Consider the following 27,000-nt stretch of genomic DNA (forward strand, 5'->3'; position numbering starts at 1 on the left):
TGCTGCTCTCCTTCATTGTCTGTCTCTGTTGCTGCTCTCCTTCATTGTCTGTCTCTGTTGCTGCTCTCCTTCATTGTCTGTCTCTGTTGCTGCTCTCCTTCATTGTCTGTCTCTGTTGTTGCTCTCCTTCACTGTCTGTCTCTGTTGCTGCTCTCCTTCATTGACTGTCTCTGTTGCTCTCCTTCATTGACTGTCTCTGTTGCTGCTCTCCTTCATTGTCTGTCTCTGTTGCTGCTCTCCTTCATTGTCTGTCTCTGTTGCTGCTCTCCTTCATTGTCTGTCTCTGTTGCTGCTCTCCTTCATTGTCTGTCTCTGTTGCTGCTCTCCTTCATTGTCTGTCTCTGTTGCTGCTCTCCTTCATTGTCTGTCTCTGTTGCTGCTCTCCTTCATTGTCTGTCTCTGTTGCTGCTCTCCTTCATTGTCTGTCTCTGTTGCTGCTCTCCTTCATTGTCTGTCTCTGTTGCTGCTCTCCTTCATTGTCTGTCTCTGTTGCTGCTCTCCTTCATTGTCTGTCTCTGTTGCTGCTCTCCTTCATTGTCTGTCTCTGTTGCTGCTCTCCTTCATTGTCTGTCTCTGTTGCTGCTCTCCTTCATTGTCTGTCTGTTGTTGCTCTCCTTCATTGTCTGTCTGTTGTTGTCTGTCTCTGTTGCTCACTTCAGTTGTTGTTTATGGCATCAGAACACTCCTGATCTTCCCATGCTTTAGCATAAAAAACAACAATAATTTCTAATTGAGAAATGTTTCAAGTAATCCTGAGATTGAAATAATATCGCACAGCAATGGACAATTGATTTAAAAATGCCCAAATGCAGCAACAGTGGGTGTTTTCACACACACTGGTCTGAACATTTTCATTTTTCAGCTAGTGCGCACGTTTCTTTTCACTCTGATCCAAATGCCAAACCACTGACAGGGCGTCATGTTACCATGATGCCATGTTACCATGACGAGTGAAAAACATGTGCTCTTAAAGTCACGCATTTTACTGTCTTCACACCACACCACAGCTCCAATTTCCCAAGCTGAAAAAAAAAATAAAAGCAGCCCCAGGTCTGACGCTACTAGTACCTAGCCATCGAGCCACCTAACTCATCTCTGTGTGTGCGTGTCACTGACACACACAGACTGACGGACGGGCTGATGCTAGCCCCCACCCCCACTGATCACTCTGACAGATCGATCTACCACTACTGTTGTAAACAAAAGAAAAACAAAAGTCCTGCACTCAGCACCTTACCCATTTTGGCCCTTTTTTGGAACATGGCGCCAATATTTTGGGACAAAGTAGCAGCAGATTTCTTGCGTTTTCTGTCTTTATCATCTTTTTTCCCCCATTTTCTCTTCTATCCAGGGCTACCGCGTGACGTCACCGTACCGCGAGATTGTGCTAGGGCGCCATATTGGAAGACCAAGTACATGCATACATACATACTCACAATATAAAACAAAGTACGAGCGAGAGTAAAGTGACATGATGGCTGATAATTCTGGTTATGTGAGTACATTACCAGCTGCAGAAAGGGCACGGTATGTGGAGAAACTGGCTATGATTGATGGGTTTGACCCATATGATAAGACTGGGGCAAAGGAGAATGGAGTTTTTTATTTCATAATTTATTTTTAATTTACTACTTATCTGTTTTTATTTATATATATTTGAATTATTTGGACATGGGGAAAAACTATATTTCAAATCCAAAGAGGGATGGAGGGAGGAAAATTAAAACAAAAGAAAGAAATGAAATGTAGAGTATATTTGATAAAATTAAGGATGTTTTTATTCAGTAAACATTTAAAAAAATGTTCTACAACACTCTAGCCTAGTGACTTACCAGTAACAAAATAGACTTGAAGTATTCAGATCCACTCTGCATAAAGCAGCTAAACACTCTCTCTGTCTCCTGGCAGAAAGCTCCTTGGTTTGCTTGTGTCTCAATCACAGCTGGTATTCTGTAGAAAGACTTCTTTTCACCTTTCCCATCAGCTTTGTTGGAACACCCTAACACAGCACAAAAGTTTACCATTGTAGGTTTTTGATGATCCAAGTGCCTCATGGATTCACATACCGCGCGCTGCCGTTATTTCCCCCTAATCACGAGTTTGTTGGTCTTCCAATATGGCGCAGGGTTTGTTTACTTCCGGTTTCGGGTGACGTCAGTGAAAGGGGTCTAATGGGGGCATTACCGCCACCCACTGGATTGGGGTCTAAAGCAGTCTGAACAAAACGTGTAAACATAAACATAGGAGAAATGAACCCGTTTTTCTAACTCGTCCTCACTTAGTCTACTTTTCTTTTTTGATTAGTCTGGATTTGATATTGTAAATTTAAATGTGAATCAATGTATATTCATCGGACATGAACAAATGAATAAATCTTGAGTAATCTTGAGGGGCGTGTGTGTCCGGGGGGTGGGATTGAATGAACCCTCCGATCCCCCCTGGCTACGGGCCAGTCCATCTTCCTTCAGCACTATCAGCGGGGCCATCCATGAGGGCTTCCTTAATGAAGATGGTGGAATGGTCATGCGGGTCAAGGAGTGCTGTCCTGGATACATTAATGTATGGGCATCCCTTTTGCTTGAAGTGATGTTTCTGTTTAGGCTGAAGATGAACTATATTGCCAACCAGAGAGTGGTCCATATTGCAGTCAGCACTGTCAGGAGTGCAGTTTAATGTGCTTCATGGAGACATGGCTGCACCGGGATGTTCCCAACGACAATGCTAAAATCAAGGGCTTCTATACGGTGCGTGCGGACAGAGAGACAGCGCCAGGAGCGGTAAGCGCAAAGGGGGAGGGCTTGCCGTTCTTGTGAACAACCGTTGGTGTAACCCAGCTCACATTACCATGAAGGAGCGCATCTGCAGCCTGGATGTTGAACTGTGTGCTGTCAGACTTTGTCCATATTATCTGCCCAGGGAGTTTTCTAATGTTATCATGGTGGCTGTTTATGTTCCCCCTCTGCAAACCCGAATACTGCTTGTGACACTATTCACTCTGCAATAGCCCGGCTACAGACTCAACACCCGAGTGCATTCACTGCTATCTCAGGTGACTTTAATCATGTTCATTTGGACAAAACACTTTCCACTTTCACCCAATTTGTGAACTGTCCTACCAGAGAGGGAAGAACAATAGACCTGCTGTATGCTAATGTTAAAGAGGCTTACAGCTCTTCCCCCCTTCCCCCACTGGGCAGGTCAGACCACAACCTGATTTACCTCTCCCCCTGCTATGTGCCTCTGGTGAAGAGACTGCCCACCACATCAAAGATAGTGAGGAGATGGACAGACGAGGCCAACGAGACACTGCAGAGATGCTTTGAGGTGACAGACTGGCAGACACTGTGTGAGCTCCACGGAGACGACATTGATGGGCTCACAGAGTGCATCACGGGATAAATCAACTTCTGTGTGGACACCATTATCCCAGCTAGGACTACCAGCTGTTACCCCAACAACAAGCCGTGGGTAACGAAGGACATCAAAGCCCTCTTAAATGAGAAGAAGAAGGCTTTCAGAGCCAGCAACAAGGAGGAGATGTGAGGAGTACAGCGTGAACTGAGAGCAATGATCAGGGAGGCCAAGGAAAGTACAGGAGGAAGTTGGAGTGGAAACTCCAACAGAACAACATGAGAGAGGTGTGGAGTGGAATGAAAACCATCACTGGTTACAAGCCAACCAACAGTGAAGGAGTGGATGGCAATGTGGAAAGGGCGAATGAGCTGAATCTCTACTTCAACAGATTCGATGGCATGACCCCAACCCACCACCACCACTCTTCTGCGGGATGGCTACAACCACACACTTCACATTCTCTCCCATCCCCCACCTCTTCTTGCCCAACCTCATCCCCATTTCAGGACCTCGCTCACACCTCCTCAACAGACCCCCTGGCTGAGCACACCCCCCTGAGAAACACCTTCATCCTTCCCCCACCCATCACCTCCACACCAATCATCAGTGTGGAGCAAGTGAGAAGACAGCTGAAGAGACTCCATGCAGGAAAATCAGCAGGCCTGGATGGTGTTAGCCCCAGGGCCCTGAAGACCTGTGCTCTCCAGCTAAGTGGAGTACTTCAGCATGTCTTCAACATGAGCCTGGGTCTTCAGAGGGTCCCCGTGCTGTGGAAGACGTCATGCCTCATCCCTGTATCGAAGAAGCCACGTCCCAGTGACCTCAAAGACTACAGGCCTGTGGCATTGACATCACACATTATGAAGACCCTTGAGAGACTCATCCTGGAGCAGATCCGGCCTATGGTCCAACCACTTCTTGACCCCCTTCAGTTCGCCTACCAGCCCTGTCTTGGAGTAGAGGATGCAATCATCTACCTGCTCAACAAAGTCTATGGCCACCTGGACAAGCCAGCCAGCACTGTGAGGATCATGTATTTTGATTTCTCCAGTGCTTTTGACACCATCCAGCCAGCTCTGCTGGGTGAGAAGTTGACAGTGATGTAGGTGGATGCACCACTGGTGTCCTGGATTGTGGATTATTTGACTGGCAGACCACAGTACGTGTGCTTGCAGTGCTGTGTGTCAGACAGAGTGATCAGCAACACCAGGGCTCTGCAAGGGACTGTCCATTCTCCTTTCCTTTTCACTCTCTACACCACTGATTTCAACTACTGCACAGAGACCTGCCACCTCCAGAAATTTTCTGATGACTCTGCAGTGGTTGGACGTATTACTGGTGGTGATGAGAGCGAGTACAGGACAGTGGTGGACAACTTTGCCACGTGGAGCAGGAAGAACCACCTACAGCTCAACGTGATGAAGACAAAAGAACTGGTGGTCGATCTGAAGAGAATCAGGGCTCTGGTGAACCCTGTTAACATCCAAGGGGTCAGTGTGGACATGGTGGAGGAATATAAGTACCTGGGGGTGAACTTGGATAATAAATTGGACTGGTCCAAAAATATGGACACTGTATACAAAAAGGGCCAGAGCCGTCTCTATTTTCTGAGACGGCTGAGGTCCTTCAACATCTGCCGAACGATGCTGCAGATGTTCTATGAGTCTGTGGTGGCCAGTGCCATCCTGTATGCTGTCGTCTGCTGGGGCAGCGGCTTGAAGGTGAAGGACACTAACAGACTCAATAAGATCATCAGGAAGACCGGCCATGTTGTAGGTGTGGAACTGGACTCTCTGACAGTGGTGTTGGAGAAGAGGACACTGTCCAAAATAAAAACAATCTTAGACTGTCCTTCACACTCTCTACATGAGGAGCTGATCAGCCACAGGAGCACATTCAGTAAACGGCTGATTCTTCCATGCTGTACAACTGAGAGACACAGGAAATCATTCAGACCTGTTGCAGTCAAGCTGTACAATGCCACTGTATAACTGTGGTACACTGTCTTACCATGTATACTGTATCCTTAACTTAGGTGCAATATATGTATATAGGAATCATAGTATATAAAATCACTTCATTTTGCTTTTACTTAAGTTATTGAACTTATTTAAACTTATTTTATTTTTATTTATTCTTTTTTCAGACAAGTTTATCTTCTATGTTTAGACATGTTTATTTCTTCTTTGATTCAGGAGATTGGTAGCAAATTTGAATTTCCCTCCGGGGATTAATAAAGTAATTCTGATTCTGATAGCTGTGTGTCTTGAAAACAGTGTTTAATGAAGGCCTCCATGTGATCACAAAATCCAGCTGATGCCAGTGGTGGGATCTGGGGTGCTGCCCAGAAACTCCATGGATCAGCTTGGTGGAGAAGAACATGTTTGTGATGCAGAGATCATGGTATGAGCAGAGCTCTAGCAGTCTCTGTCTGTTATTGTTCATCTTGCCAACACCAAAGCAACTGATGCATCGGAGCCAAAATTCTTGGTTTGATCCCACTTGGGTGTTAAAGTCTCCAAGTAAGAAGAAGTGCTCTGTGGCAGGAGTACCTCTGATGGCAGTGTCAAGCTCCTTATAGAACTGGTTTTTGGTCTCTGCCAAAGAGCAGAGCGTGGGAGCATAGGCACTCATGATGTTCACTGGAACTGAGGGAGTTGACAGGCAAAGAGAGAGGATGCAGGATGATGGGTCAACTGAGGACAGGAGAGAGTTTCCCACTGTGAATCCAGTGTCATGAAAATGTGGTTCCTCAGGTTCGTTTCCCTGCTAGAAGAATGTGTAGTCCTGTTCTTTTAGGCTGCCATTCACTGAGAGTCTAGTTTCCTGTAGTGCAGCAATGTCGATGTTAAGCCTTTGGAGCTCTTGGCCAATGATGGCCATTTTTCTTGAGCCATCAACCTGTAGTGGGTCATCAGAGAGGCCAGGACACATTGTCCTGACAATCCAAGTGGCGAAGTGTAGAATTGGATGTTTTCTCTTTCTTTGTTTTCCTGGTGCAAGGTTTGCAGTCTGCTTGTCAGTTTCCCTAGCTCCATGCACCCAGTGAAGCAGGCAGACTGTGGCAGGTCAGCACCTTACTGTCTGGGGGCTGCCCAGCTTGAGGTGGGCAGTAGCTGACCAGTGGAATGCAATGATCCCTCCCACCATCGGAAACAACCTGTAGTGCCTGAACCTATGCTAAATGGTCCTGACTTATAACTTGTAAACTGCTGCCTCCTGTGTTGGTTTAGGTGCTGTGAACACAGTGACACTGTAGTGGCCTTTCCAGGGTGCAGGCCTGGGCAAAGTGTTTGGAGATCATGGGGTGCCCAGACTTCTGTATCCCCCTCTCTGCCTCACTGGTGTGGTCCAAAGGAAAGCAAAGTAGTACATTTGGGTCCAGATTGGCTGCAGGGCAAAGTGGATAGCTTGGTGGAGCCCACCTCTAAGCATCTAGAAACTGGCAAGTCATGACATGCCAGCCTCTCACAACATTTCACCCACCAGCAGAAGCAGTTTGCCAGGGGGTGGCTGGGAAGAGGACCTGGAGCCAGCTGTGAGAGTTGAGTGGCTGTGGAGAACCAGTGCTCCCATCCACCATAAGGTGCTGCTGCTGAGAGTCGAAGGTGCCATCTCTACCTGAACACCCTATACACCCCAATGCTTCCTTATACCAGCAGTAAAAGTTGTGTTCATACAACTACAGTAACACTATTTGGTGCTCCAGCAACACAATATCCACTTCCCTTTTTTTTTGCATTTACTGTCTGCCATACTGAAACGCAATATGTGATAGTAAGTTTGCAGCCAACATTACATCACAGCAGTGCTGTATGATATCTTTTAGCTGTGGATAAATCCACTAGAGGATAAATACCTGGAATTCCCCACTAGTCAGACAGAACTGAAAAAGCCTTTTGGATGAGCGGTGAAACATCTTCAAGAATTTCAAGCAAGTCCAGTTGCCTTCTTTAGCACTTATGGAATAGTGTCTCAGAGTTATCAACTTTGACTGGATCACCATCAGACTCCACAGAACTTGATCAGGCAATTAAATGCTTTGACTCAATGTTCCACTATATTTTAGACAATGTAGCTCCACTTAAAAGAAAAACAATTAGAGGGGAAAAAATTAGCACTCTAGTATAATGATTACACATGCACCTTAACCCCTTCAGACACAAGGAAATATGCTATGGAACTTCATGCTATGGAACTTAGGCCGAATCCCATTTCACCCCTTGGCCCAACCCCTTGGCCCTTCCCCTCCATTTTATGCATTCACGTGAAGGGGTAGGGGTATCCCAATCCCAGTTAATGCGGAGGGGTAGGGGAAGGGGTAGGGCTTCTGTACCCCTCCAAACGGAGATTTTCCTGGAGCTGACTCCGAACGAAGGGGTTTGAGTGATTTCCCACAATGCCATGCGGATTTCAGCGAGATTTCATGCGGATTTCAGAAAGATGGCGGTTCCCGCGGCGAAAGATTGTCATAAATGTATTTTCTCCATTATTTATGTGTTTTAAGTTGCTATCCAGAGGAGACACGCCGCTTGATTCGCTTTCGAGCTGAGAATGAGCAGCGATTTCTGAAATCCAAGCTGCTGCTAAAAAGCTTTGGGAGTGAGTATTGTTTTCGGTTGCTTGACTGCGTACGTTTTGTTCTGTTATTCTCGCTTTTATTGTTTACATGAGTGTTCTGACACCTCATTCTGTCGGATGTGGTGCACGAAGCGCCAAAGATATCCCATTCAGTGGTGTTAGTTAACAAATCACACCCTGCCAGCAGAGATTTCTGGTTCTGGCTCTGACTGTAGCGGCTGGTCGCAGCCAATGACGCATTTGGTCGCGTTTTGCTAACGTAAACGCTGACGGAGGTACGCGATGACGTATGCGATCGTTGAAGGGCTATCCCAATACGTAAGGGTTGAATTTCAAGCCCTATCCCTTGTAGCTCAGTTTCAAGGGGAAGGGCCAAGGGGAAGGGGGAGGGGAAGGGGGAGGGGTAGGGGTAGAAATTAGAATTGGGATTGGGCCTTAATGTGTACAATTGTACACATTACGTCCGAAGGGGTTAAAAGAGACCACTCGAAAATTAAAATGTAAATGGTGTCAAACAAAATAGGTAGTATTCCAATTTGCATGGAATGAGAGCCTCTTGAAGTATAGAAAACCTCTTAGTGCTGCTAGATCAACGTACAGTGCCTTGCAAAAGTATTCATACCCCTTGAACTTTTTCACATTTTTCCACCTTACAACCACAAACTTAAAAGTTTTTATTGAGATTTTATGTGATAGACCAACACAGAGTAGCACATAATTGTGAAGTGAAATGAAAATGATAAATGGTCTTCAAAATTTTAAACAAATAAAAATCTGAAAAATGTGATGTGCATTAGTATTCATCCCCCCTGCGTCAATACTTTGTAGAGCCACCTTTTGCTGCAATTACAGCTGCAAGTCTTTTGTGGTATGTCTCTACCAGCTTTGCACATCTAGACAGTGAAATTTTTGCCCATTCTTCTTTGCAAAATAGCTCAAGCTCAGCCGGATTGGATGGAGAGCATCTGTGAACAGCAATTTTCAAGTCTTGCCACAGATGCTCAATGGGATTTAGGTCTGGACTTTGACTGGGCCATTCTAACACATGAATATTCTTTGATCTAAACCATTCCATTGTAGCTCTGGCTGTATGTTTAGGGTCATTGTCTTGCTGGAAGGTGAATCTCCTTCCCAGTCTCAAGTCTTTTGCAGCCTCCAACAGGTTTTCTTCCCGGATTGCACTGTATTTAGCTCCATCCATCTTCCCATCAACTCTGACCAGCTTCCCTGTCCCTGCTGAAGAAAAGCATCCCCATAGCATGATGCTGCCACCACCATGTTTCACAGTGGGGATGGTGTGTGCAGAGTGATGAGCAGTGTTAGTTTTCCGCCACACATAGCGCTTTGCATTTAGGCCAAAAAGTTCAACTTTGGTCTCATCTGATCAAAGCACCTTCTTCCACATGTTTGCTGTGTCCCCTACATTTCTTATGCCTGTCTTTCAACAATGGCTTTCTTCTTGCCACTCTTCCAAAAAGGCCAGATTTGTGGAGTGTAGGACTTATAGTTGTCCTGTGCACAGATTCTCTCACCTGAGCTGTGGATTTCTGCAGCTCCTCCAGAGTGATCATGGGCGTCTTGGCTGCTTCTCTGACCAGTGCTCTCCTTACTCACTCTGTCAGTTTAGGTGGATGGCCATGTCTTGGTAGGTTTGCAGTTGTGCCATACTTTTTCCATTTTTGAATGATGGATTGAACAGTGCTTCTTGAGATGTTCAGAGCTTGGGATATTTTTTTATAACCTAACCCTGCTTTAAATGTCTCCAGAACTTTATCCCTGACCTGTCTGGTGAGTTCTTTGGTCTTCATGATGCTGTTTGTTCTTCAGTGTTCTCTAACAAACCACTGAGGCCTTCACAGAACAAGTGTATTTATGCTGAGAGTAAATTACACACAGTAGGACTCTATTAACTAATTAGATGACTTCTGAAGGCAGTGGATTGCACTGGATTGTATTTAGAGGTATCAGAGTACAGGGGGCTGAATACTAATGCACACCACATTTTTCAGATTTTTATTTGTTTAAAATTTTGAAGACCATTTATCATTTTCGTTTCACTTCACAATTATGTGCTACTCTGTGTTGGTCTATCACATAAAATCTCAATAAAAAACTTTTAAGTTCGTGGTTGTAAGATGGAAAAATGTGAAAAAGTTCAAGGGGTATGAATACTTTTGCAAGGCACTGTATGTCTCCACCCTAATAGAGGATAACAAAAATAATCTGAAATTCTTATTTCATGCTGTAGCAAAATTAACTAGGAAAATGACTACAAATGCACATCTGAAATATGTAGTAGCAATGACTTCATGAATTTTTTCAATGATAAAATTGAAAATATCTAACAAAAAATTCAAACTACTAATTTAAAGCCAGACAATTTAAGTAACCCTTTAGTTAACAATTGCTGAACTGTCTCAGATCATCAATTAGAATAATGTTTACTCTCCTTAGTGTAAGGGTGCATATACTATTCTATATACCCTATAGAAATGCTAGAGAACTGCTAATGGTTTAATTCTGCTGGGGGCAGCTGAAGTAAATGTGCGTAAGTCAGTGTGGTGAATGCCTATGTAAATGTATGCCCACCTTGTTTCTCACCTCTTAACTCAACCAGTGGTATATGGGAGCAGTTCATGGATTAATTATTAACATAACTTGGCTCTTTCACCAGTGCCATGATACCCAGTACTGATGTCTGAACTATCTCCAACTGAGCTAATTGCTATGTGTGTCACTTTCTCACATTTAGAAGAAGAAGAACAACAACAACAATAACAACTTTATTCATCACACATACACTTGTGAAATTCCTCTCTGCATTTAACCCATCTGAAACAGTGAACATACACATGTACACACGTGAGCAATGAGCACACACACATACCCAGAGCAGTGAGCAGCCATGCTAACAGTGCCCGGGGAGCAGTTGGGGGGAAGGTGCCTTGCTCAAGGGCACCTTATGCAGGTAATAAATGATTTAATTTGTCCCTTTGGCCAGACGCTTCAGTTTAAGGGAGCATAATTATTGCTTTGCTTCTCATCTCATTATCTCTAGCCATTTTATCCTGTTCTCCAGGGTTGCAGGCAAGCTGGAGCCCATCCCAGCCGACTACGGGCAAAAGACGGGGTACACCCCAGACAAGTCGCCAGGTCATCGCAGGGCTGACACATAGAGAGACAACCATTCACACTCACATTCACACCTACAGTCAATTTAGAGTCACCAGTTAACCTAACCTGCATGGCTTTGGACTGTGGGGGAAACCAGAGCACCCGGAGGAAACCCACGTGGACACGGGGAGAACATGCAAACTCCACACAGAAAGGCCCTCGCCGGCCGCGGGGCTCGAACCCGGACCTTCTTGCTGTGAGGTGACAGCGCTAACCACTACACCACCGTGCCGCCTATTGCTTTACTTGATAATCTATAATATTATCAATGTATTTATTGGTTTTACCATTCATTCCTTTTGTGTCAGTTGGAATAAACATAGTCAAACAAGTAGACAGTCAATTAGATGGTCTCTGTGTACTCTCAGACATCTATTAGGTTGTAATACTGTGATTTGACAATGCGTCCTGAGAATGTGTTATACTGCCCTCTAGTGTCTGCTTGTAGGGTTTTTTCATTTTTTTAAAGTTCTGAATAAACACGTGAAACTTCAATAGGTTATGGGCTCAGAGAGTCGCTAAAAAGGCTGTTTTACACTGAAATTTTCTGGCATAAACAGTGTTGTGAGATTCAGAATGGAAGATAAGCTTTTTATTGAGAAGCTGAGCAGACCAGAGAACTGGGCAATGTGGAAATTTCATATTGAACACTTGTTGAAAGCAAAAGGACTATGGGGCATGGTTATGGAAATGGATACCCGAGCAGTGGATGCTAACATACAGGCACGGGCAGAATTTGAGAGACAGAAAGAAAAGACTTTTTCTGTTATTGTGCTGAATGTAAGTATGCCCCAGTTATACCTGATAACGAGCTGTCAGACTCCAAAAGAAGTGTGGGACATGCTAAAAAGACATTTTGAAAGAGACGCTCTTGCTAATAAGTTGTTTCTAAACAAAAAATACTCACTGTACCACATGCACCTCAGCAAAATGGTGTTGCAGAAAGAAAAAACAGGACATTAGTCAAAGCAGCCAGAAGTATGCTAGCTCATGCTAAATTGCCAAAAATGTACTGGGCAGAAGCTGTAGCAGCTGCAGCTTACATACAGATCAGGCTGTCCACATCTGTTCTGAAGGAAGGCACACCCTATCAGAGATGGTGCGGCAAAAAGCCAGACATGAGTCACATGAGGGTATTTGGGTATGTAGCTTATGCACATGTTCCAGACATAGAAAGGTGAAAACTGGACAAGAAAGTGGTGAAACTTCATTTTGTGGGATATACAAACAATGCCAAAGGCTATTGTCTGTGGGACGAAGACAGAAGGAGAATTCTAATTCACCAGGATGTCATCTTCAATGAATCAGACTTTGGCTGGAAGCAGGAAGTGAAAGTTTCTTGTTTGGATAGTGAAGCTACCATGAACACAGATGAGAGAGGAACACCAGCTGAAGAAGCCACTGTCAGTGAACCTGCTAGAGAAGGCAGCAGAATCAGAAAGTCTCCAAAGAGATACAGACATGACGAGTTTGCTGACATAGTGACTGTTGATCATTATGCCAGTGTTTGTCATGTCACAGAACCAATCACAATGAAAGAGGCATTGATGAGCCCTAATGCAAAGGAATGGCAGGAAGCAGCTAACCTGGAATATGAGTCACTGCTTGAAAATTAGACATGGGATTTAGTGGACTTGCCAAGAGATCGGAAGGTCATAGGATCAAGCATCATAGTGACAGACAAGTGGAGAGATACAAGTGCAGACTTGTTGCCAAGGGCTACTCACAGAAGTATAGTGCTGACTATCATGAAACATTTTCACCAGTGGTACGTTTCAGCTCAATTCGCACCTTGCTGGCCTTTGCTGTCCAGAATAATCCATATGTGCACCAGATGGATGTAGTCACTGCATTCCTAAATGGACTTTTGGAAGAGGAAATTTACATGGAGCAACCAGAGGAGTACGTCAAACCAGGACAGGAACACTTAGTGTGTGAACTGAAGAAGTCAATATATGGACTGAAGCAGTCCCCTCGCTGCTGGAGCAAAACTTTCATAGAGTTCATGAAAGACATCGGCTTTACACAGAGTACCTTAGATCCATATGTGTTTGTGACATCTCAACAGAAGTTAGAGATACGAGCTGTGTATGTTGATGATCTGATTCTGATTACTGAGTTAATAGAAAGCATGAATGAACTGAAAGTTGCTCTGAAGAAGTGTCACAAGATGAAAGACATGGGAGAGCTGTCCTACATCCTGGGCATCTCTGTTGTCCAAGACCATGCAAACAACTGTGTATTTCTTCATCGGAAGCATTACATTGAAGCCATTCTTCGAAAGTATGGAATGGACAATGCCAATCCTGTTGCAACTCCAGCTGACACAAATGTCAAGCTAAAAAGGACTGATGGTGTCAGTAAGTCTGTGAACCCAAGTACTTACCAATCCATGGTAGGTAGTCTGCTGTATGCTGCAATGGCCACAAGACCAGACATAGCACAAGCAGTGAGTGCTGTATCAAAGTTCAATGCAGATCCAAATGCAGCACGTCTGACTGCTGTGAAAAGAATTCTTCGATACTTGAAGGGTACACTGAATCTTGCTCTCAAGTATGAACAGTCAGACTCTGGCGCTTTAGTCGGATTCTCAGATGCTGACTGGGCTGGAGATCAAGATGATCATCGTTCAACAACAGGTAATGCTTTTCTGCTGGGTGGAGGAGCAGTGAGTTGCAGAGGTGGACAGTAATGAAGTACATTTACAGAGGCTCCAACTTGGGAAATTGCAAAGAGGGAGATTCTCCCTCTCTGCGAGTCGCTCGGAGGGAGACAAGTTTGAGCACCGTAGGTGCAAAGGCGATTTATATATATATATATATATATATATATATATATATATATATATATAATGTGTGTGTGTGTGTGTGTGTGTGTATATATATAATGGTGTATGTATGTATGTATGTATGTATGTATATCTCATCATCTCTAGCCGCTTTATCCTGTTCTACAGGGTCGCAGGCAAGCTGGAGCCTATCCCAGCTGACTATGGGCGAAAGGCGGGGTACACCTTGGACAAGTCGCCAGGCCATCACAGGGCTGACACATAGACACAGACAACCATTCACACTCACACCTACGGTCAATTTAGAGTCACCAGTTCACCTAACCTGCATGTCTTTGGACTGTGGGGGAAACCGGAGCACCCGGAGGAAACCCATATATATATATATATGTATGTATATATGTGTGTGTGTGTGTGTGTGTGTGTACACGGTGGTGTAGTGGTTAGCACGGTCGCCTCACAACAAGAAGGTTTCGGGTTCGAACCCAGCGGCCGGCGAGAGCCTTTCTGTGTGGAGTTTGCATGTTCTCCCCGTGTCTGCATGGGTTTCCTCCAGGTGCTCCGGTTTCCCCCACAATCCAAAGACATGCAGTTAGGTTGACGTGGGGTGGCCTTGGGCTGAGGTGCCCTTGAGCAAGGTACCTGACCCTTGACTGCTCCCCGGGCACTCTGGCGTGGCTGCCCACTGCTCTGAGTGTGTGCATGTGTTCACTGCTTCAGATGGGTTAAATGCAGAGGATGAATTTCACTGTGCTTGAAGTGTGCATGTGACGAATAAAGGTTTCTTCTTATATATATTTACTTGAGTACTGTACTTAAGTACACTTTCTGAATATCTGTACTTTACTAGAATATTATTTTTTTTGGAAACTTATGACTTTAACTTCACTACATTTGAAAGGCAAATATCGTACTTTTTACTCCACTACATTTGTGTCAAGGTCCTTGTTACTCGAGTCGTTACTATGAAGGAGCTTTGAAAGTGGATGTTTTTTTCTTTTCTAAAACGTGATTGGTTTTTTCGCAGGTGACACCGAGACAGCCTATCAGTAATCACTAGGGTTACATCATGTCCATAGACTGGATAAAATCAAGTTCAGTGATTTCTCAGCAGTGTTATTTGAACACGATCAGTTGATGGCAGAATGGTAGAAGGCAGTTCTTCTGCACACACCCATGGCCCATGAACCCATGTTTCAGTTTTCTGAAAGGATTAAAGATCCATTTCGTTTTAAATGTTTGCTTTGTTTGCCTAAAATGAACCACATCACGGCCTTTAAAAACTCACCATCCAACCTACAGAAGCATATTGAGATATATAAACATTTTATTCCAAAATAAAGCTTGCAATAAAGTTGTCTGTGCTTTTAGAGCTAGTGATAACATTGCAATAGCTATGCAGTCTGGTTAGTCACATGACATTCTATGGATTTTCCTGCCAAGTTGCCATCGCCTTGTCCATAGCTAATGTTAACATATACCTAGTTAACTTGGATACTGTTAGTTAGCATGCAAAAATAGAGTTATGCTAACATGAATAATGTTAACTTATCTGAAGTCCTTTCAGAAATATGTTTTAGCATAAACTTGCCAAATAAACAGATTTCTACATTCTTTCTTTTCTAGTAGCGTTAGCTACCCAATATGATTACGAGTTTGAAAAGAACTTGCTAGCATGTCAGGTGGAGCTTCACTGACTAGCTAGCTTACTGTTAAAGCACCATGATAGCACAGCATGCGTTCATCTTGTGAATTCACATTTCTGTCTTTGGTAACGACATTAGGTTTTGTAAGTGTTGTGGCAATAATACAATGATGCATTGACAGAAAATGTACATTTAATACTTAACTATTTTTAAAAGCAAATACTTCAGTACTTTAACTTAAGTAAAAAAATTGACTGTACAACTTTCACTTGTATCTGAGTAATATTTGACCAGTGGGATCTGTACTTTGACTTAAGTAATGAAGTTGAGTACTTTGTCCACCTCTGGTAAGTTGGCTTAGTAAGAAACAGTCAAGAGTTGCACTCTCATCAGCAGAAGCTGAATACGTCGCACTCAGCCAGGCAGCTCAGGAATGTACCTGGCTTCAGTGACTACTGAATGATCTTGGAATGGACACTACACCAACCGTGATCCTGGAGGACAGTCAAGGAGCCATCGCAATCGTGAAGAATCCAGTTGATCATTCAAGAACCAAGCACATAGACATTCGTTATCACTACATTCATGAATGTGTGCAGAATGGACTAATACCACTACAATATTGTCGAACAGATGATATGAAGGCAGATATCTTAACCAAGCCAGTTACTAGACAAAAGTTTGAGTATTTTAGGAGAGAGATTGGGCTTTGTCCTACCTAATTTAGTTTAATAGAGATACTGTTGAACGTGTTGAAAACACTGTAAGCAAGGTTAAGATAAGAGTAAGAAAATAGTCCTGCTAGTTTGAGTGTTAAAGATTTATTGTCTTGACATTATTTGTGAAGTTGAGCATTGATCGAAGTAATATAATTTAGTGTAAAAGGCCTTAATATCATTGTAAAATTAAGTGAGAGTGTTGTAATACTGTAATTTGACAATGGGTCCTGAGAATGTGTTATACTGCCCTCTAGTGTCTGCTTGTAGTTTTTTCCCGTTTTTTTTAAAAAGTTCTGAATAAACACGTGAAACTTCAATATGAGTACTATTCTTCCAAATATGTGTGCTTCAGATATCTTTACAAGTAACATCACAGTATACATGATTGAGCCAGTTCTATAGATAGAGGCTTACCTGTTATCCTTCTGATGTGTGTAGTTCATGCTTGTGTATACATTTTTGGTTTATGTTTAGGTTTGTAGTATACTGTTGTTGGTTTCTTTGTCTTGCATGTTAGTTTGGTTTCTCAAGTGTATTTGTTGTGTTTCACTAAGTCATTTATGTCATTCAATTTAAGTCAATAAATCCTGCACATGGCTTGTTGAAAATAATTTATCAAACTTAGATTGACACAAAGTAGTATTTTTAGATTGACACAAAGCAGGATTGCTATACAAAAGCATGTTGATATACTGACTGAGCAGGTTTAAGATTAGTCTCCTTTATGGAACCAAAATGAAAGGAATTTAACAAGGCTTGTTGAAAAAAAAAACAAATTTGAATTTACAGTCTGAATTTAAAAGAAGAAAACTTTGGGAACAAATTCATGCCAAAAAAATTTGAGCTTGTGAGCATGTGCACACACATGCACAAAATATTTCTATAGCTGCAAAACTTTTTTTTTTTTTGGAATGTGTTGCAGGCTTCAAGTTGAGTGCATATTTACAAAAACAATAGAGTTTATCAGTTTGAACATTAAATATCTTGTCTTTGTATTCAACTGAATATCGTTTGAAAAGGATTTGCAAATCATTGTATTCTGTTTTTACTTTTTACACAGCATCCTAACTTTTTGGAATTGGGACTGTAGCAAAAGACTCATGCTATTAAAAAATAAACAATGAAGGAACCTCTGTTCGTCAAAGTGACTGCAGCTTTGATGAAGCTACTTGGAACTATGGTCATGCTTCATTGTTATTAATGTCCATACGGATAATGATCTCAGTAATGAGCTTCTGCAGCATTTCTGATCGCATTTTGCTCACTTCCAGTACAGCTTCATGATTGATGGTCTCTGAGTCCTCATAGCTCTTCACCACTTTATTGGTGATGAGTGAGAGGCCGAACACACGCATGCCACAATGACTTGCCACAAGGACTTCAGGGGCTGTGCTCATGCCTGTAGGATAAGAACAAACGGAACTGGTGATCATTATATTTTCTAACTCATAAAATGACATGCAGTGTGAATTATACTAGTCTCAATTATACTAAGCAATCTCAGGTTTTTATAAATTTTTACCAATTATATAGGGTGGCATGGTGGTGTAGTGGTTAGCACTGTCACCTCACAGCAAGAAGGTTCTGGGTTCAAGCCCAGTGGCCAACGGGGACCTTTCTGTGTGGAATTTGCATGTTCTTCCTGTGTTTGTGTGGGTTTCCTCTGGGTGCTCTAGTTTCCCCCACAGTCCAAAGACATGCAGGTTAGGCTAATTGGTGGCTCTAAACTGACTGTAGATGTGAATGTGAGTGTGAATGGTTGTTTGTCTCCATGTGTCAGCCCTGCGATGATTTGATGACTTGTCCAGGGTGTACCCCACCTCTCACCCATGGTCAGCTGGGATAGGCTCCAGCTTGCCCGTGACCCTGCACAGGATAAGGGGTTCCGAATAACGGATAGATGCACCAGTTATATAAAAACTTTGGATTGCACTAGGTAATAATAAAATTAGCCACTAAGACCTTTAGGCTTTTTGGTACTATTTATGCTTTAGGGCTTCATTAAATTTTAAATACTGTGCACTCTTAAAATGTAATGCATTTGTTATAAATATTAAAGTCATGGGAGCAAACATATGATGCATCTCGATTAAAGGTTGTGGAGTGCTGGTATTTAAAGTACTTCTATTCACTCATGTGTATTCATAGTGACTTGTTTAATTTTCTAATACTTATGCACTGTATCAGGTCATTTTTGCTGGGTCAATTTTAAATATATTAATAATGGAGAAACATAATATCCATCTGTCCACCATCTATTATCTCTACTGCTTATCCATCAAGGTCATAGGAGAGGCTGGAGCCAATCCAAGCTGACTTCAGGCAAGAGGTGGGGTACATCCTGGGCACAGGGTCTACCATAGATCTATCACAGGGCCAACACAGAGGCTACGTTTACATTAGACCGTATCTGTCTCGTTTTCTTCGCGGATGCACTGTCCGTTTACATTAAACCACCTGGAAAAGCCGGGAAACAGGAATCCGCCAGCGTCTACGTATTCAATCTAGATCATATCTGGTCCGGTGCTGTGTAAACATTGAGATACGCGAATACGCTGTGCTGAGCTCTAGCTGGCGTCCTCATTGGACAACGTCACTGTGACATCCACCTTCCTGATTCGCTGGCGTTGGTCATGTGACGCGACTGCTGAAAAACAGCGCGGACTTCCGCCTTGTATCACCTTTCATTAAAGAGTATAAAAGTATGAAAATACTGCAAATACTGATGCAAATACTGCCCATTGTGTAGTTATGATTGTCTTTAGGCTTGCCATCCTTCCACTTGCAAGTAGTAAGTGATATGCGCTGGGATCACACACACAGCGGCTCAGTCCCGAATCGTGGCTTGTGCACTTCACTCGCGCGCTGTGTGAGCTGCGCAGGGCCGGAGTGCGCACCCTCCAGAGGGCACTCGCTGTTCAGGGCGGAGTGATTTGGAGCGCAGGATGCCTGCGGAGCCGAGCGTATCCGTGTATTGGTGTTGCTGTGTGCACGGCTAACAGTTTTAGTGTAAACGTGAATCGTTTTAAGAACGTTAATCTGATGATCCGCTGATTCGACGTAATGTAAACGTAGCCAAAGATGAACAGCCATTCACACTCACATTCACATCTATGGACAATTTAGAGGAGCTAATCTGCATGTCTTTGGACTGTGGGAGTAAGCCAGAGCACCTGAAGGAATCCCACAGATACAGGGAGAACATCAAACACCACACAGAAAGGCCTCAGTTGGCCATGAGGTTCAAACTCCACCTTCTTGCTGTGAGGTGGGAGTGCAAACCATTGCACCACCAGGCTACCCAGAAATGTAATAGACAAAACTTATTTGAACTTTTAACATTTTGCTTTTTAGAGAAGCTCACCCACTGCATCCACACCCAGTTTGTGCAGAAGCCTGGCTTCTGCTATGCTTTCAAAGTTGGGCCCACCCACCATACAGTACACTCCTTCCTGGACAAATTGGGTGATGCCCATGCTCTTACAGATGTCTGATGCCAACTTTCGCAAATCTTTATCATAAACTCCAGACATAGGGGGGAAACGAGGTCCAAACCTGAGGAGTGAAAATACACAGTTAAGAGTCCCCATAAGTATGAATATGTACCGGTAGGAGTTTTAACTAGACATTTATTGTGGCTAACATTTATGAAAATTAGTATGGTGGCTTAAATTCTGGTGCTGCCTTGGGTGGCTGCCTGCCACAACTGCTTTGTCCTATTTGTGTTGTTTTGTTTCCTTATTTTATATTTTAGCATTTAAAAAAAAACATTTTTCTTTTGTTTGTCTCTTAACAATGCACTCTGCACACTTTATTGATGTTTTTTCTGATGATCCTGCACATCAGGACATTTTCACCCAGATGACATAGAATGTTGGGGCATGTCAGGGGAGCAGGCTCCAATTGATAGGAGGAAGAACTATCATGGTGAATGGTATTACCAACACCATATTCTAAGTAAAATAAGGAGGAAACACCATGACTGCAAAGTGGGGATTAAAAGGGCAAATGAAGAAGTAGAGATACAAGTTGTATCTCCCTTCCATCTTTATAGGAAATGTAAGATTGCTGATGAATTAGAGAAATAAACTAATGACACTGGTGAGGAGTCAGAGGGAATTTCAGGAGTACAGTATCATGTGTTTTATGGAGACATGGCTTTATAAAGTTATCCTGGACTACAACTCCACTCTTACTGGCTTCAAGACAATATGGGCAGACAGAGGTCAAAGGAAGAGTGATAAGAAGAATGGAGGGCTTGCTATTCTCATTACAGCAAATGTTGTAATCCTATTACTGTAAAGGAGAGAGTCTGAGGCCCAGACATTGAACGTTTAGTGGTGAGCCTATGTCATTATTTGCCAAGGGAATTCTTACATTATAAAGATTGCTGTTTATGTTCTGCCATCAGCAGATGTGACCACAGCCTGTGACATCATACACTTAATCATAGCAGAGCTCCAGTCACATTATGATTTATCTGGGGACTTCACCCATGTAACTCTCTTCTCTACCATGATAAACTTCACCCAGTTTGTAGACTGTCCAACCAGAGTCAGTAAAACCCTGGATTTACTGTATGCCAACATTCGGGACACATACAGCTCCACAGCCTTCCCCTCACTTAGCAGACCGGATCACACCCTGGTTCACCTCTCACCCCAGTATTGGGGCTTTTCAGTGAGGTCACAGATTTTGGTTATTATGCAGCATCCACCATATTGCTGGGCAAACAAAGAAACATAGCTATAACAATTAATAATGAAAATTGAGATGACTGCAGTCAGTATAATCTCTCTGAAACAATTAAAAATTTGTATTATACTAGCAGATTGCATTACATCCAAAAGCTGAAACATGCAGGCATGACACATCCATATAATTTATCCACAAATGTATTTATTTATTATTTATTCTGCACACTGCTCTGGGTATGTGCACGCTCATTGCTCATTTGTGTGTGTGTGCCTGTGTTCACTGCTTAATATGGGTTAAATGCAGAAGAGGACTTTCACGGTGTTTGGATGTACATGTGACAAACATAAAGACCTGTTCTTCTTAATATACCCACAAATGTAATTATTCCACTTGAAAAGTGTATGTCAAACCAGCTACTGGATTTGGGATACTACAATGTCCTGAACTATTTAGTATTTGGGACTTCTAAATACACTGGAGAGATGCTCAAGACATACAAAAGTACAGATGCCTACCAATATTTCGAGGCAGGTTTTGTGCATGCTGGAATGGTATGGGAAATTCCTGATAAAGAAAAATACCTTATGACAAAGATAAGTTCAAATGTGAATTTCTAATAGTAATTTAAAAGGGCCTAGGTCTAGCATATTTTATGGTGTTCAGCCTAATCAACATTATCAGGATATAACAAACCCACTGCTAGTCCAGCTAAGCATTAGGTCTAATAAAATATATTATGTCCAAAGCCCATATCCAGATATACATTTAACATTCATACATTTGCCATTTGGTATGTTTTTGTAGTGCAGTAGAGCTTTGTAGAACAGGATAAAGCAGCTAGAGATAATGAGATGAGATGCTTGTGTATGTATCATGCCAGACCATGCAACCTGTTGAAAGCTTTACTATCTAGACCAAAGTTCTGTCCATGTGATGCCAACTTACGGATTTGTTGAATGTTAACTTGAGTATGCCTTGGATACTCATCTAGTATCTACCCATCTAGAGCTATGGGACTTTATATAACTGAATGGCCTTGAGCTAGAAAAAGTGTTAGGAGAAATAACAGGTGCACAGAGCTTTCATACTAACCTGATATAAAATGTTCTACACACACACACACACACACACACACACACACACACACACACACACAGAGGAATGCTTTGTTGGCATCCAGTCTTCCCGTTTAACTGTAGCTCACCATTTTTCTTGTCTTTCTGAGTTCACCAGGAAGTGGTGAAAAGTTAAACCAGGCTTATCTCCAGATCTGTTATTACATCCAAAAGCACTACAGGTCTCTAGCATTGTTCTTTTAGATGTAACTTAAACATGTTTATCTGTTGATGTCTACTGAATTGGACTTACACTCACGTACGCTTGTGCTGGTTGTTGTCAAACACGATGCTTGCCTAGCAACATGGCCACATAAATAAATCCACAATTACAATAATGCCAGGTGAAAGACCCCTATAAGACCCCTCTAGTCCAGCAGCAACCTGAAAACACCACAACTATACTGAAACACCCAAATAAAACCCTGGATTACTAGTGACATAAAGGTCCTCTTTAATGACAAAAAGATGGGTTTCAGAGCTGGAGGCAAGGAGGAGATTAAGAAGGTCCATAAAGCTCTGAGAATTAAAATCAAGGAGGGCAAGGATGCCTATAGAAGGAGGATGGAATACAAGCTGCAGCAGAACACCACAAAGGAAGTGTACCGTAGAATGGAATGAGGAGAATGACCAGATACAATCAGACCAGCCGTTGTATGAGAGAGGACAATGCAACCAGGGTCCATGAGTTAAACCTGTTTTCAATAGGTTTGACACTGGAGCCCTTGTCCACACACCCAAAGCCCCTAAACTATTCACATTTCCCAAATCACCATACAGCCCCCCTCCAACCCTTCTCAGGTCCTTCTGTATGGAACTGACCCTCCCCCTTACCATTCCCCCATCACAACTGACCAGGTGAAAAGACAACTGGAAAGACAAAGCTGTAGCCCAATGATGTGAGCACAGAGGTAGTTAAGGGAGCTGCCAAACAACTCAAAACAACTTCAAAACATCATGCCTAGTCCTTGTGCCCAGGAAGGGGCACCCCAGGTTCTTAAATGACTACAGTCAGTGATGTTAGCATCACACATGATAAAATCCTCTCCCACCTTAGACCAGAATTGGACCCACAGCAGTTTGCTTACCAGGAAAGCATTGGAGGGAGGATGCCATCATATACCTGTTTCACTGAGCCTCCTCTCATCTTAACAAGCCTGGGTCATGTTTTTTTTTTACTTCTCCAGTGCTTTCAACACCATAAAGTCTTTACTTGGCGACAAGCTCAGATGTATGCAGTTGGATGCTTCGCTTGACTTGGATAATGGACTACCTGACCAACAGACCAAAGTATGTAAGATGAGGGGGCAGTTTGTCAGAAGCAGTGTTGAGCAGTACATGGGCCCCCCAGGGGACCATCCCATCTCACTTCCTGTTCACCCTGTATACCTTTGACTTCAGGTGCAACTTGGAGTCATGCCATCTTCAGAAATTCTACGATGACTTATGGGGTGTGTATCAATGGGCAACAGGAGGCAGAATACAGATGACTGGTGGACAATTTTATTGAGTGGTGCAGCCTGAATCATCTGCAGATAAACAATGGCAAGACAAAAGGAGCTGGTCCTGGAGTTCTGCAGGAATAAGCCTACTCTGATCTCTGTTTCCATCCATGGAGAAGAAGATGTCAAGGTAGTCCTCTCTGACAAAAATACCTTGAAATGCACCTTGACAACAGGTGAGAGTGGACTAAAAACACAGAGATGTTCTACATTGCATCAGTGAGTGGTATTCAGTTCCATTTATTTGTCATATCAGTCAGTGGTATCTGGTGCTACTTATTGCTTCCTTATTAGGAAGGCCAGCTCTATAATAGGAGATGGAAATAAGCTAGACTTACGGGGGGGGGGGGGGGGGGGGTTGACTGCAGAGAGAAAGATGCTTAAAGCATATATGCAGAACCATGGCTTCACTTTTTGTTTAAAAATGCCTTGAGACCTCAAGAATGGCACAGGAATAGTTGTAAGCATTAACATTAAATCTAAGATAGTAATTTTTACGATCAAAGTGATTCATATAGGTAGTGGTCTGAGTGAATGACCTTGACATCCATGATGTCACAGCAGGAAGTCTATCTGTCTCATTGCCATTTCTGCTATACTAAAACACAGAGCTGACTGCAACTCCGATCCTCCATTTTGAGCTAATTTATCACCATGCCATATAAATGTGTTGCTGGCGGGTGCAGCAACACAAAAGAAGGTGGTTTTACGTTGCATTCATGGCCTAAGAATGTTCAAACTGCAAAGATTTGGACAAGTTTTGTGAGAAGTTCACAGGCACATTGGGCACCTATGAAGAAGTCTCTCTTCTGCTCTGCACATTTTACTGAAGACTCATATGAGACCTCTGGTCTGTTGAGGAGCATTGGCTATAAGCCCGTATTGAAAGAGGATGCAGTACCAGCAATTAAATAAAACTACAAGAAAAGGAAAGTAAGTTCAGTTGCACCAGTTCTCCTGGAGTGTGAGCCGAGGGTTATTGCTAAAACCCGGGATGGAACAGGACATATTATCACTCAGGCAGTGACCTTCCCATGGTTGTTGCTAAAACCGGTGATGTCCTGTCCCATCCCGTCCCAGGTTTTATTAATTGCCTTAGCCGAGCAGTAATGGCGGAGTACTAAGTATGGAGAAAATGGAGAATTAGTGGAGCAGCCTCTGGATATACTTGCCTCAGCAACAATATCTTGCCCTTATGTGGAAGAAGCGAATGAACAAACAACTGAAAGTCAGATTGTTTCAAAACAATTGGCCACAAGATCAGCCTTCAAGAAGCAAGAACACATGGGTAAGATGCTACTCTCATTTGGATGCAAAACAACAAAAACAACAACACTCATTGTTTACCTGCATTTAGATTAATACATGTAACTTGTATTGTGTATTTAAGTTACCGGTATAAGATTATTTTATTTGCTTCAGAATGTGATTGTCTCAGTTCATCTGATTATTTAATTAGCCCTTTACGTTTTATCAGTGAAAATGCATGCATGTACATGTATGTTGCACAAGTTATAACACCTATCCTGTTTTAATGAGAGTCAACCCACAATCAATGAAGTCAAATCAGTCTTAGTTGAGCAAGTTGGTAACTGTATTTCTTACTTTCACCATAAATTTTTATTTATATGACTTTGGTCTTTGGTCTATAGCTGTCAACGGCCTCGGCTTTAAAACCGGTTACTGCTGTGACGTCACACATTCAGGGCTGGCTGGCTCAGCGGGGCAGCTCGAATGCCAATTTTGCGGTTGATTTTAACTCTCAAAAATACAGTGGCATGCAAAAGTTTGGGCACCCTTACTGAAAATGTCTGTTACTGTGAATAGTTAAGTGAGCAGAAGATGAACTGATCACCAAAAGGCATAAAGGTAAAGATGACACATTTCTCATCTCATCTCATCTCATCTCATCTCATCTCATCTCATCTCATTATCTCTAGCCGCTTTATCCTTCTACAGGGTCGCAGGCAAGCTGGAGCCTATCCCAGCTGACTACGGGCGAAAGGCGGGGTACACCCTGGACAAGTCGCCAGGTCATCACAGGGCTGACACATAGACACAGACAACCATTCACACTCACATTCACACCTACGGTCAATTTAGAGTCACCAGTTAACCTAACCTGCATGTCTTTGGACTGTGGGGGAAACCGGAGCACCCGGAGGAAACCCACGCGGACACGGGGAGAACATGCAAACTCCACACAGAAAGGTCCTCGCCGGCCACGGGGCTCGAACCCGGACCTTCTTGCTGTGAGGCGACAGCGCTAACCACTACACCACCGTGCCGCCCCTGACACATTTCTTTTCAGCATTTTCTGCAAGATTTGGGTATTATTTTTGTTTTGCACAATTGGAAAGTGAAAAAAGAAAAGGAACACCATGCAAAAGTTTGGGCACCCCAATAGTTCTCAGGTAACTTTTACCAAGATTCCAGACCTTAATTAGCTTATTAAGCTGTGGCTTGTTCAAATTCTTCGTTAGGGAAGGTCAGATGATGCAGATTTCAAAGCTGTATAAATTCTCTGACTCCTCAAACTTGTCCCTAAAATCAACAGCCATGGGCTCCTCTCAGCAACTCCCTCGTATTCTGAATAATAAAATAATTGATGCTCACAAAGCAGGAGAAGGCTACAAGAGCATAGCAAAGTGTTTTCAGGTAGGTGTTTCCTCAGATTGCAATGTTATTAAGAAATTGCAGTTAACAGAAACAGTGGAGATCAAGGTGAGGTCTGGAAGATGAAGAAAACTTTCTGAAAGAACTGCTCATTGGATTGCTAGAAAGGCAAATAAAAAACCCTGTTTGACTGCAAAAGGCCTTCAGAAAGATTTAGCAGACCCTGGAGTGGTGGTGCACTGTTCTACTATGCAGTGACACTTGAACAAATATGACCTTCATGGGAGAGTCATCAGAAGAAAACCTTTCCTGCATCCTAGCCACAAAATTCAGCATCTGAAGTTTGCAAATGAACATCTAAATAAGTCTGATGCATTTTGGAAACAAGTCCTGTGGACTGATGAAATTAAAATAGAACTTTTTGGTCACGATGTGCAAAGGTATGTTTGGAGAAAAAAAGGTGCCAAATTCCAGTAAAAGAACACCTCTCCAACTCTGAAGCATGGGTGTGGATCGATCATGCTTTGGGGTTGTGTTGCAGCCAGTGGCACAGGGCACATTTCATTGGTCAAGGGAAGCATGGATTTGAATAAATACCAGCAAATTCTGGAAGCAAACATCACACCATCTGTAAAAAAGTTGAAGTTAAAAAGAGGATGGGTCCTACAATAAGACGATGATCCAAAACACACCTCAAAATCTACAAAGAAATACCTCAAGAGGCACAAGCTGAAGGTTTTGCCATGGCCCTCACAGTCCCCTGACCTAAACATCATTGAAAATCTGTGGATAGATCTCAAAAGAGCA

At 42.9% G+C, this 27,000-nt stretch overlaps 1 protein-coding gene across 1 annotated transcript in view; it reads right to left on the reverse strand.

Annotated features, from left to right (window-relative positions):
* Nucleotides 1–17,332: 17,332 nt before the first annotated feature.
* pnp4a (purine nucleoside phosphorylase 4a) overlaps nt 17,333–27,000 on the reverse strand; it is a 28,074-nt gene continuing 18,406 nt past the window's right edge. The window contains exons 5-6 of the mRNA XM_060910906.1: nt 19,627–19,817; nt 17,333–17,661 (exon numbers count right to left, since the gene is read on the reverse strand). Of these exons, the coding sequence (XP_060766889.1) occupies nt 17,444–17,661; nt 19,627–19,817 (409 nt within the window). The 3' untranslated portion in view covers nt 17,333–17,443. The remainder of the gene's footprint in view (nt 17,662–19,626; nt 19,818–27,000) is intronic.

The sequence above is a fragment of the Neoarius graeffei genome, chromosome 26 (genome assembly GCF_027579695.1).
Source record: "Neoarius graeffei isolate fNeoGra1 chromosome 26, fNeoGra1.pri, whole genome shotgun sequence".
Classification (NCBI taxonomy): domain Eukaryota; kingdom Metazoa; phylum Chordata; class Actinopteri; order Siluriformes; family Ariidae; genus Neoarius; species Neoarius graeffei.